General features: G+C 39.3%; 1 protein-coding gene across 2 annotated transcripts in view; it reads left to right on the top strand.

Moving 5' to 3' along the window:
- Positions 1-1,452: 1,452 nt before the first annotated feature.
- Positions 1,453-12,755, top strand: part of TGFBR1 (transforming growth factor beta receptor 1) — a 49,316-nt gene continuing 38,013 nt past the window's right edge. The window contains exon 1 of one of the 2 annotated variants that reach the window (XM_074280093.1): positions 1,453-1,831. In XM_074280093.1, the coding sequence (XP_074136194.1) occupies positions 1,579-1,831 (253 nt within the window). In that variant the 5' untranslated portion in view covers positions 1,453-1,578. Of the gene's footprint in view, positions 1,863-12,755 lie in introns of both variants that reach the window. The other variant, XM_074280092.1, reaches the window with a different exon arrangement.

The following is a 12,755-nucleotide window of genomic DNA, read 5'->3' as shown; positions in this document are numbered from 1 at the left end:
TTCTTGACCATTTTTAAGACATTATTGCCAAACAAATTTTAAAAGAATTAATGAGGACAAGTTCCTTATTCAACAAGTATAAAAGCATTTATAAACCTGTTTTGTAGCAGGAACCGTGCTAAGCATTGGAAATAGAAAGGTAAAAAGAGTCCTTGCCCTCAAGGAGTTCACAGTCTAATGTGGGAGACAACAAACAAAATATATACAGCATAAATTGGAGATAAAACGCAGAGAAGATATTAAAGAATGTTGGGAAAGGCTTATTGCAGAGGATGGGAAGGCACAAAGTGACTTGAAGCTAGGAGGTGGAAGCAAGGAGAGATCATTAAGTTTAATTTTAAAAGGGAGGTGGGATTTAAATCAAGTGGAAAACACATTTAAAGTTTGTGTTAAAAGTTTAGTGTTTAAAAAAACTACATAGTATTTGTATCGAAAGTAAAAGTATCTTATTGCAGAATCATAAGTCTGGCTGCTAAATTATTTTGGCACAAACTGAAATGAAGGTGGGAGGAGTGTCTCTCAGTCGAGAAAATCAAGAATGGAAAAGTAGTTCAGCTTATTTTCGTTTTAAGGAAACCAAAGATTCCCCCAAGAGGCACGCTGGATAACCGTTGTAATGCAAACACCGTAGGTTTAAAACATTAGCCACTTGTGGTTTGCAGAACTAGATGCCTCACTCATCTCGGCGTATGTTCTTTCTACTCCTTCTAGTTTCTCCTGAGTTTATTTGACTTTAACAGGAAAAGACGACCGGAGAAGTTCGGGCTCTTGAAGTCCTAGGAGGATTGTGTGTGTAGATGATCCTCTCCCTATTCTGCTGCCGCAGTTATTAGAAAACGGGGTTGACCAATCTTGGCCTTTTTAGCTTTCTGAACTCAAAAAAGAGTAGTTAAGAACGAGGGGCTCCGAGGTCACATCTCTGTGGGCAGAGTGAAAGGGGGGTGGGCAATCCGGAGGCCCGCGGAGTCCGGACTGTCTCGAGGCTCGGAGGAGGGGAAGGAGGTGGGCAATGAGGACAGAAAAGTGCCTGAGAGTTAGGCGCAGCTCTGCAGTAGCCACAGGCGATAACGGTCCCCCAGGAAGGGGTGCAGATGTCTCTGTCCTCATAGAGTGTACAAAACGTAAAGAACCCCAAAGGAGGCCCTCAGTCCTGAAACACTTTCCCTCCGCAAGCGCAAGATGTTCTCGCCCCGTGGATTCTCCCAGCTCGAGGGACCCCTTGAGCCCCTAGCTTCGGCGCCTGTTTCCTCTTCCAATGCACGGTTCGCTGCTCCTCCTCTTCCCCTCCACCCCCCACCCCGGGCCGCTTCTTGCACCATCCGAAACCTCAGGCTTGGGGGACACAGGGTGGGGGGTGGGGGTGAGGAAGGAGCGGGTGAGTTCTGGGAGTCTGGGAAGGAGGCGGGGTGGGAGGGGTGAGCCTGTGGAGGGACTAGGAAGGAGGCGGGGGCCCGGCCGTTCCCTGCGCCCTCCGGCCCGGGATTGGCTACGGCCCTGCGGGCCGGGCTCTCGCCTCTCTTGTTGTTCTCCAGTCTCGGCAGCTGCCGGGAGGCGGGGCCGAGACGTCCCTCGCAGCCAATGGGAGGGCCACCCCCGAGCAGTTACAAAGGGGCCGAACGAGGCCGCGGCGCGAGGCGAGGCTCTCGGGTTCCTCGGGGCGGGGGCTCCGAGACGCGGCCCCGGCCCCTCGAACGGACCGGACGCGGAGTACGTCGCGGGACCATGGAGGCGGCCGCGGCGGCTGCGGCCGTCGCGGGGAAGGCGACTATTCCCCCCGGCTACCAGATGTTTCTCCTCCTGGCGGCCACGGGGCTGGTCCCAGGGGCGGCGGGTGAGCCCTGGGAGGGGGGAGGGGCCGGGCGGCGGAGGAGGCGGACGGGGGCGCTGGGGCCGCAGTCGCGGCCCCTTTCTCCAACATGGCGCGGACCCTGGGGGCTCTGGAGGTGGTCCGGCAGCTTGGGGTAGGGAGAGGAGAACTCCCGGGGTTCCGCCGCCGCCTCTGCCAGACAGACCGCAGACAGAGATTGCGAGGAGGCGGGGGTGGCGGCGGCGCGGAGGGGAGCGGAGCGGAGAGGCTGCCGGGTCTCTTCGGACCAGTCTCGCTGTCCGGTGCCGGGAGAGTGCATTGGGAGGCGGATGAAAGGAGGGCCCCCCCAATCCCCGCCCCTGCGGAGCCTCCTGCCCCGTCTGCTCCGCGGGCCGAGCTGGGGAAGGCAGGACATCCCCTCACCCATCTTTGTGTTCACTCCGGAGGCGGAGGGCCAACTAGGTGGGAAGAGGAGCGGCTGCTCTCCCGGTGCCTCCAGGGGTGTGTGTGGGGGGGACGTGTGTGGAGTGTGCGAGTGAATTCCATCACCGGTGACTAAGAATTATTTTCGCCATAGAAACTTGTGTGAATATTTGCTTAGCGTTTTAAAATGTTTGAATGGGAATTACTTTTTTTTTTTTTTTTTTTTAACACATTCATCTAAACACGTGTTTGGAGAAAATTTGTTTTACCTCTTCTTACTGCTAAATCCGATCTCTAGTGAGAGAAAGATGACTAACGAGAACTGCAGCAGGTTCCTGCCGTTCTGGGAGGATTCGGGGAGATTTAGGACTTAGGCTTTCTGGTTCCTGAATGAGAGATCATTTCAGGAATACAGACTTGACTGTGCTTCTTCATGTACACACAACGCCCACAAAAACAAATATATCGCCAAAAAACAACTAGCTTAAAGCCTCCCATTTTTGGAGCTAGGTAACATGTATAAGAGTGAAGTTGGTGGGAGTTCTAGGTGGACTATTCGGCCCTCTGCTAGCATTAAGTGCTCTTAATTTGCCAGGCATTATGCTAAACCCTTCAGATACAAAGATACAAATGTACTCCTTACCCTCATGGAGCTCCAGTTCCAATAGGGAGATTATGTAAATTTCCCAGTGCTAGTTTGTTTCAACCTCTGTTGGAAGCATAACTGTGGGAGGGACCGAGAAAGGCCTATTGTAGACCGTGGCATCTGAGACGGGTCTTGAGAGATTGGGGGAAACCGAGTTAGAGCATTCTAGGTGTAAGAAACAGTAAAAAGTTTAGAGAGATGGAGGGAGTATTAATGTGAGAGTTACCAATAATTAGTTAGGATAGCTAGATAGCATAGAGTAGCTAGGAGGCATGTAATAAGGTGTAAGAAAACTGCAAGGGTAGAGGGTCTGTAAAGGGTTTTCAAATACCAAGCAGAAGTTTTATATTTGATTTTAGATCTGTACCTTGGCTAAGAAATTTTCAAACTTATTATTCTGGACAAGGAAGTGAAGTCTGCCTTTTTTTTTTTTTTTTTTTTTTTTTTAATCTGTCCAGTGAAGGGATCAGACAAGATCTCTTGGGTCTTTTACAATCATTAAGCTCTAATCCTTGAAATTATATATATATATATTTGGGATTTTCTTTGTTATATATACACACACACACATATATTGCAGATGGTATCTTTTATGCTAGAATTCTGCATCTGGTTTATATTTTATATTTCTGTTCAAGAAGTAATAATTAGAAGACACATCTGCTGGAAAAAAATAATATATTTTAAAAGTAATTAATATTGAATTTTGAATTATCCATACCCTTTAACATGGATGATCATGAAAAGTTGATTTTACTGCTTTTTAAAAACTTGGCACCTATGTATTGTATTTGGGCAACAGATTTTTTGAGTTCTGTATAGAACATCCGCAATAGACATTCCAAAGTTATAAGTTCTGTGTGTGGACTATGCATAGAAAGAAACAACTTGAAGCTGTGGAAAAAGGGCATTGATCGACCTTGGAGTTAGATGATGCCTATACTCTATTGCTTTAGGCCTGTCACTTAAATGTTATAAAAAGGAGATCATAATTATACTCCTTCCTTTACCAGATTATTGTGAGAAACAACCTTTAGTATTTATTATATCTTGCTACTATATCTTGGAGGTCCTTTGGAAGGAATGCACAAACCCAGAAATTAAATCATTTAACAAGGTATTTATTAAGCAGCTGATAATCAGGCATTATACTGCGGATATACCCGCAAAGAATGAAAGAGTCCTTACAAGAAGTTTATAGTCTAATGGGAGAGATAAGTATACAGATATATGCAATAGAAATACAAATACATACAATGTAGTTAAATATAAGGTAGCTCACTTAGCAGTTGGAAGGAATAATAAAAGATTTCATGCAAAAGATGATCCTTGAGCTGTCTTAAATTAAGAAAGAGGAAGTGGAAGTAAGGAGAGGTGACACTGGAAGCTGTGTGAGGAAAATATAAGTCATGTGTACAAAAATATTCTATGCAGAGAAGGCTTAGAAATGAATATTTAAATGCCCACTAACATTTAAAATCCCTTGACTGTTCTGGCAGTGGTTCACCTTGTTAAAAGCTGCTAAAAAAAAAAAAAAAGTCTTTAGTATAAGCACAATTATATTATGCTTGATAAGTAATAATTACTTGATTTTGTGAAAATATGGCCACATGAAACAATGTTATAGGGTAGTTGTTTCATAGTAATCACATTAAAAATGGAAAACAGGTTACAGAGTGGTCAAACTTTTGACTATTTTAAGTTTAAATTGCTCTCTACACCAAGTTTGGGGCTGGATGGGGCTGTTTGGAAATAATAGCATTGAACATACAGAAACATGTGACACCATCAGAACATCTAGCATCTACAACAGTATCTCTGGACTGGAGCTTGCAGGGGAGAGTGACTATTTGAATTTTGATATATAGTTGTAAAAAAAAAAATTCTTATTCATAGCAAGGAACTTGCCTTGTCAGAAATGAGTTGGTTATGATCTCTCTTCAGAACAGACCAGTGGAAAAGTGTTAAGCTCAAAGAGCAAGAGAAAGGGAGCAAGGGGTTGTTAATTAGTTAATTGTAATGAGTCCAGGAATCTCACCTATTTTCCTGCCTCCTTCTTTTCAGTAATTGGAGAACCAGAGGGTCAGTGAATTTGATTTGCTGAACTTGAGTTAAAATTAGTTTTTTTCTTTTTATTAAGATGCTTTCCTTTTGTGTTTCAGAAATAGCTAGTTGGAGCATTTGTCTTAGAATCATAGGATTTAGAGCTGGAAAGGATCTTAAAAGGATCTTACTCATGAAACTGAATTCCAAAGAAATGAACCTTTAATTTGTTTTTATGAATGAGAGAAAATCAAAGTAGACAGTTGTCAAATACTTTTTATGTGCCTAGCACTGTGCTAAATTCACCAATGCCAAAGCAATATTGTTCCCACCTTTAAGAAGTTGCTTATATTGCCCTGGAGGTGGATAGATTTGGGGAGGGGATATAAAACAAGTACTTGGTAGAAATGAAGAAGAGGAACTGGAGACTAAACCTGTGATTTCATTGTTGCCTGGACTCCCTGTGTGTGGAATTTCTCTCTACTAATGCAGACTGACATCTTTGTAATTTGTAATCTTAAAAAGTTGCCCATTTGCCTCAGTGCATGGAACCTAAGAGTTTTGTTAAATTACTTAGGCAGGCTCATTTTGCCTAGCCTTATCAAAGGCCTTCCAGACTTTATGCTTTTTAACAACTGCCCCATGTTACCTCTTTGTATCTACCTTATACGTACAAAATAAATAAGCAGTGATTCAGAGAGGGAAAGACAAAGAGGAAAATCAAGTAGCATTTGAGTTGACATTAAAGACACCAAGGAACAGGGGAGAAAAGTATTTTAGGCAGAGGAGACTTCTGCCTCTAGACACATGGGCAAGTAGACTAGTTTGGCAGGTCCATGTTACGCATCTTGGAAAGGGGTTAATACCTAATCAGCCTAGAAACATAGATTGAAGCCAGACTGAAAAGCTTTAAATGCCAAAGAGTATTTTTTTTTTATTATTGTATCACAGAAGTATTGATGAATCACTGAAATTTCTTGATCAGGGAAGAAACATGGTTAGATTAACTGTGCTTTAATGATATTACCTTTAACACCATTGTGGAAGATAGAAAAGTCTGGCAGAGCTATGGTGGATTTATTGATTAGGCTGTTCAGGTTGTCCATAGAGAGGTGATAAAGACTCAGTCTATTGTGATTATAATTTGAGTAAAAATAAAATGGATAGTTAAGAAGGTGAGATTTATAAGATTTGGCAATTGAATATTGTTTGAGGGAAAGAAAACTGAAGAGGTAAGGATAATTCTTACGTTTAAACACCAGTGATTAGAAATATGGTGCCCTCATTAGAAATAGGGAAGTTAGGAGATCTCATGAGTTGAGATAAAAATAATATATTGTATTTTGTATTTGTTGAGTTAATATCTGTGGAACATCCAGATTGGAGGTGTCGAATATAATTGGAGATGTAGGACTGGAGCTTAGTAGAGAGATTAAGCCTAGATATATAGATTTTGGAGGAATTGATGAAGGTTACCATGAGAGAGCATGTCTGAAAGAAGAGCAAAAAGTCCAGGATAGAGACCTGGCATATGGCAGTGCATAGGAAGTAAGACATGAGAGATTGTCTTGCAGTGCAGATTGAGAAAAATGGGTCAGAAAAGTAGAAAGATGGACATGAGCAGCTTCAGAAAAATTCAGAGTAGAATGTTTCCAAAAAGGATAGATAATGGTCCATAGAGTCAAGCTCCTGATATTTAACAGGACTGAGAAAAGGCCATTGGTTTTAGCAATTAAAAAAAAAAAATGGTGACCTCAGAATATAGAATGGTTGAGATGGAAGCCAGATTACAAAGAGTTGAGGCATGAAAGAAAAGTAAGGCAGTAGAAGCAATAAAGGTAGACAATTTTTCTAGGATTCCAGCAGTGAAAAAGAAAGTTGAGAGTAAGGCCAAATAAAGTGTAGAAGTAGCCAGTAGCTAAGGAGAGGTTTAAAATTAGAGATAAAGAAGGGATAATGGAAGGCACTAAGTTCTGGAGGTGATAGAATGGGATGTAATCAAGGGCACAAATAGAGGGGTCGGTATTTACAAAGAAATCCTATGAGACTGGAGCAAGATTGGAAAGTATAGGGGATTGTGCTGAGGAGATTGTGCAGTTGAAAGGGAACTTTGCTGGAATGGCCTCAGTTGTTTTGTTTTGTTTTGTTTTGTTTTGTTTTCCTCTGGTGTGGAGGAATGTCTTCTGGTAAGAAAGGATGGGTATGTGATAGGTATAGCTTGAGAAAAGAAGGTTTGGGACAGTCATTGTGGAAAGAGGATAGAAATAGAGAGTGGATTGAGGAAAAGTTCTAGATTTGTTGCTTTGGTTTGTTTTTCTTCCAAACCATTTGGGGTTATATGACTTGCCCAGAGTCATACAGCTTGACAATGTCAAGTTTTAAGGCTGGATTTGAACTCAGGTCTTACTGACTCCAGGGTCATTGCTCTCTATCCACTTGCCACCTAGGTGGTTTTTACTCAAGGAAAAGTAAAAGGATTAGCTTTATTGTCCTAGTTAAGTGAAGAATATAAATTGTAGTGATCCCAAGTCCTGAGATTTGTGTGACTCATCCAGCTGTGTTTAGCCTCACTTGATGGAACAGGCCAATTATTGGAGTATTTCAGGGCTGTAGTTTGAAAAGAGATGGACTTTCATAGGACAATGGACTTTAAGGTTCAAGGGCAGAGTATAGTTAAATTGAATAAACAATTGAAATTTAGACCCATAGAGACAGAATCATGCCTCATGGGGGGGGGGGAGTGTATTTGAAATTCCACCAGAGATACTTATTTGCTATATGTTCATGAACTGACCCCTTAAGCCACTTTGCATACAGTTTCCTTTTCTGTAAAATTAGGGAATTGGATTTGATGATCACTAAGGTCCCTTCCCCTACAAAATTTGTTTAAAAGGGCTATGATAAAATCCTTTTGAGATGTTTATATAAAGTCTGAAGAGCAAAAATTGAACATCTCTCCTCTCCTTTTCCCCAGAGTTAATTTGTTTCATCAGAGAAATTGAAGAGACTATTTGGAGAACTCTACTTTAGAGTAGGGCTTAACTTGTGGTATAAAGAAAAGAATTATAGACTTAACAGAAGATCCTCAATTCAAATCTTGCCTTGTCACTAGTTGTTAAAATCTTAGGCAGATCATTGACCTTAGTGTTGTCATTTCTAAAATTCACCCATGGGGTTAGGTGCTAGAATAGAAAGACAAAAAATAAAACTTAAACTCTGGGGGGAAATTTAACACAAAGACAGGTTTTGATGTTGGCAAAGCTCAATTTGAATTCTGTAATCTAGAGTTTGGATTACATGGTATCTAAGGTCCCTCCCAGTTTTAATTTATAATAAGTAAATATAAAGCAAGAAGCAGCATATAATAGATGGAGAGTTAGCATAGCAATCAAGAAGATGGGTTGAGGTCCTAACTGAACTTTGTAACTCTGAGAAAGTCATTTAAAGTATCAAGATTTTATGATTCTAAGCAGTTTCAACTGTCCTTTAGAGTTTACTCATTAGGAATTTTCATTGTAGTTCAGTTGTTTTTCAGTTGTGTTTGACTAAATAACCCATTTGGAGTTTTTTCCCCAAGAATACTGGAATGGTATGTCATTTCCTTCTCCAGCTCATTTTACAGATGTGAGGACCTGAGGTAAACAGGGTTAAGTGACTTGCCCCAGGTCACACTGTTAGATTTAACTCAAAAAGATGAGACTAGTGCTCTATCCACTGAGCTACCTAGCTGCCCTATATCAATGAAATTCTTGACATCAGAATTTTCCATATCACTGAAATTACAGGTATGCCTTCTCCATCTCCCAAGAAAGATCAGTTTGTAAGGAGTAGGATGATAGTAGTGATTCTGGGGAAAAGACAGGATAACCTGTAGGTAGAATTTAAGCTAAGCCTTGAAGGAAGCCAAGGATTTTTTGGAGAGTGAGGAAGGGAATACATTCCAGGCCTAGGGGACAGAACTGCTTTTTCAAATTCATTGAGATTGGGATAAGGAATGATGATGGGTTTTAGACTAGGATATCCCTAAAGTTCCTTTTAGAGTATACTAGCTGACCACCAAATTTTCCCTTCTTCCCCTGTTTTTTTTTTTTTTTTCTTTAATTAAATTTACCTGCTTGGAAAGGAACTCTCCAGTTGGTCAGCACATCTGTTTTGTTGTCCTTGGCATAGACCTTCTTTCCATATCATATCTCTTTATGATTGTACTTCCTTTAAATCTTTTTCTAGGCACTGACTCTTTCTTAGTGGCTTTCCAGTTTTAATCCAGGGCTTAGCACAATGCCTGGCATGTAGTAAGTGTTTAATAAATGTTTCCTTCCTCCTGGTCTCTCCCCAAACTGATCTTAGTAAAACAGTAATTCCATCAGTTCATACCCTGATTAAGAATGAAGTACCTTTGCATTTCATAAAAGATTAAACCCAAACCTCCAAGTCTGGCTTGTAAGACCCTTTAAAGCTTGATTTCATCTTATCTATTGGAATTTCTCTCCTACTGTTGACCAGCCTTCCTTCCATCTATATCATTCTCTTTCTACTTCCTGGAAAACTCTTTCTTTTTACAGGTTAGTACTGTCCACTTCAGCACTCAAATCCTATTACTTTCAAGAGATACTCTCAGACTGATTTCACCATTTCTAAACTATTCACAGCATTCATTTGTTCTGCTTACAAGGTTATATAAATGTTTCATATGTGTGTGTATCTTATCTTCTGAAATATTGATATTTTTAGAGAACATTATTGTTAGAATCTTTACATCTAGACAGTAATATAGATATATGCATTAAGATTGCAGGATTGTGTATGCTAAGAGCTAAGTGAATCCTCATACAGTAAGTGCTGCTGGACTATGGGATAAGGAGGACATAAAATATGAGATATACCTTGAGGGATGAATAGGATTTAAGATGGAGAATTGAAAGGGAGTATTTTGTCATCTATATTTCCTATGTGTTTTTAAAAGAGTGATATGCCATGGGAAAATACATTTTCCTTTTATTAGTGGCTTTTCATTGGGTACTTAATAAATTGATTAACTAGTAGATTATTTAATTCTGTTAACAAAGTTTTTTTATCTTTGAAATGAAAGTTTTAGATTTACATTTCTGTATGTATCTTTTTATCTGTATGATTTTATCTCTGACAAAAGATACCTTTTATCTAAGCAAAATGTTACATGCTTTTGCTATATAATAAAATAGCCATGAGTAGCAAATAGGACAAAGTATTCTCTGTGCATATAAAGAAACCAAAGTTCCATAAGATCCACTGATTTGAATAAATTCATATGTAGTGTTTTATAAGTGGCTAAGCTAGGATTAGCAGTCTTGTGATTTAGCCATCTTTTGACTACTGATCCAATGTAAATCCTGAAAGACTTCACAGATATTGTAATAGTTTAGAAGGAGAATAGAGATTGCATCTTTTTTAACTTTTTGCATTCTCCAAAATGCACATTCACAGAGATACTGATAAATTAATGTGTTTGTTAACTGCCCTATTTATAGACATTTGGCTATGTATTTGGAAAGGTACAAAGATTGTAGAGAACCTTGAATTCCAGGTAAAGGAATTTGAACTTTTCTCAGTAGTAAATAGGGACCCATTAAAGATTTTGAGTTGTGAAGTAAGATGTAAGTATTTGTAAAAATGATTATTTTGCTACTGGTATGAAGGAAAATCAAATTGGATTGAGGTGAGTAACCATGAAGATTTATTAGGAGGTGATTGCAGTAAGTGGTGGTAAGCACTTATATACTAAAATGGTCAAGTGATAGAAGAGTGAATATGTGACAAATGTTTCAGATATGAAATACATTTTAGTTACTGGGAATGAGAAGTGAGGAATAGAGATAAATTAAAGATAGCGCATCTATGTACCTCTCATATTGATATGTCCTACAGCTAGATGGTAATAGTCTTCTAGATTAGAGAATCATGGTCAGGACCAGAGATGGAGATTGGTGTACAGTTATCCCTTCCACATCATAGAGATTAGGGAAGCAGTGCCTCTTTGATCTGGAAAATCCTCATAAAAATTTTTGGCCATCCGTTCATACCAGAGAAGAGGTCAGAATTATTATTTGACAAGTTTCTAAACTTTGAGGCTTCCTTAAACTACCCCAAAATTCCCATTTAATTTCTTATGTTTATTAAAATCTCTATAGAGACAGTCATGATGTGGAGAAGGATAACTGTAACAACTAAGGATAACTCCTTGTAAAGGTAGGAATTGAAATTATGAAAGTTAATGTGATTATAATAGGAGAAATGATATACAGAGAAGAGAAAATTACTGGGCAGCCCCCACAAGAAGTTTAAAAGAGGACAATGATTGATACAGAGAAGGTGTCATTTAATGATCAAGAAAACCAGGAGAATGTAATGTTTCTGAAGTCAGTGGAGGCAAGTACCCTGGAGGGAAAAGAAGAATGCTCATCATATCAAAGTAGAAGAGAGGTCAAGAATCACTGATTGAAGAAACGTGACTTAATTACTAAGAGTTCATTTGTGGACCCTTGAGAACCATAATAGTGAAGTGGCAAGGGTAGGTGCCAGAATGCAAGTAATTGAGACAGTAATAGGAAAGCAGAAGTATTAGGCATAGACAGGTAACTGGATAGGCACAGATAAGATATAAGAAAATAAACTAAGGAAGGATAGAAGAATCTCAGGAAATACTGAAGATTAACAATTTGAATGACAAGGAAAAGAGTTGTTTAGAGTGATATGGAGGCACAAAAAAAAATTGAACAACTGTTTGCATGTGATATACATGTGCACCTTATTTTACACTATAGAATATAAGCTTCTTTGAGGTCAGAGATTGTTATTTTTGTCTTTGTATTCCTGGACCTAGTATGATGAATATTGAAGAAGTGTTTAATAAAGGTCTTTTGATTGAACAGAGACTTATAGAGAATGTGGAGGGTTAATGGGAAATGAACCCAGAAACATAGCATGATTGTAAGAAGAATTTCAAGAATGCTAAAGCTCAGAATCTAGTGAGGAAAACTAAGCCCAACAGTTTTTTTAAGCTATGTTGAGAAGAGAAGAAAGCTGAAAAAAAGGCAATAGAATTGTGTTTAGGGTTGATGCAGTATAGAGAAGATAGAACCATTCAACTTTTCTTTTGCTCCTTTTTTCTTTATCACAATAAAAATGTCTAGTAGGGAGATAATAGAACATGTAACTCCCCAAATAAATATGGTACTGAAAGAACAGGCAGGAGTGATTGCTGAGCTCACACTTTAGACTTCTTTTAAAAACGGGAGAAAAGAAAAGTGATAGAGTATTAGAAAAGGGCAAATAGGTCCTCCTGATTTGACTCAAGGGCTTATATACCATTGTGCAGCCTCCCACCAAAAAAAAAAAAAAAAAAAAAAAAAAAAAAAAACACACATTTTAAAGGGAAGAGAGTGAAATCTAAGTGAAGGGCCAGTAATCTGACAAAATTCTGGTTCTTGTTTTTTTTAAAGTGAATGTTAAAAATGAAGTAGTGAACTCAAAGAGCAGATAATAGTTTCCTCAAGGAAAAACTTAAGAGAATTTTTTAGTTAAAATTTACCTAAATTTTCACAAAGGATTTGACCAAGTTTCTGTTGCTATTCTTGAGAACAAGATAGAGAGATGGGCTAGACAACAGTACATTTAGATGAATTTGGACTTGGATGATTGATTGTACAAAACTGAAAGTGATTTCTATTAGATGCAGGATTGGCCCTTTGCTGTTTAACTTTTTTTCCTCCCAGTGACTCGGAAAAGGCATAAATGACATCCTTGTATGTGCAGTTGATAACATGCTGGAAAAGATAGTTAATCTATTGGATATCGAAA

The sequence above is a fragment of the Sminthopsis crassicaudata genome, chromosome 1 (assembly GCF_048593235.1).
Source record: "Sminthopsis crassicaudata isolate SCR6 chromosome 1, ASM4859323v1, whole genome shotgun sequence".
Classification (NCBI taxonomy): Eukaryota; Metazoa; Chordata; class Mammalia; order Dasyuromorphia; family Dasyuridae; genus Sminthopsis; species Sminthopsis crassicaudata.
The sequence above is the reverse complement of the archived record's forward strand: the minus strand, read 5'-3'. Positions and strand labels throughout refer to the sequence as shown.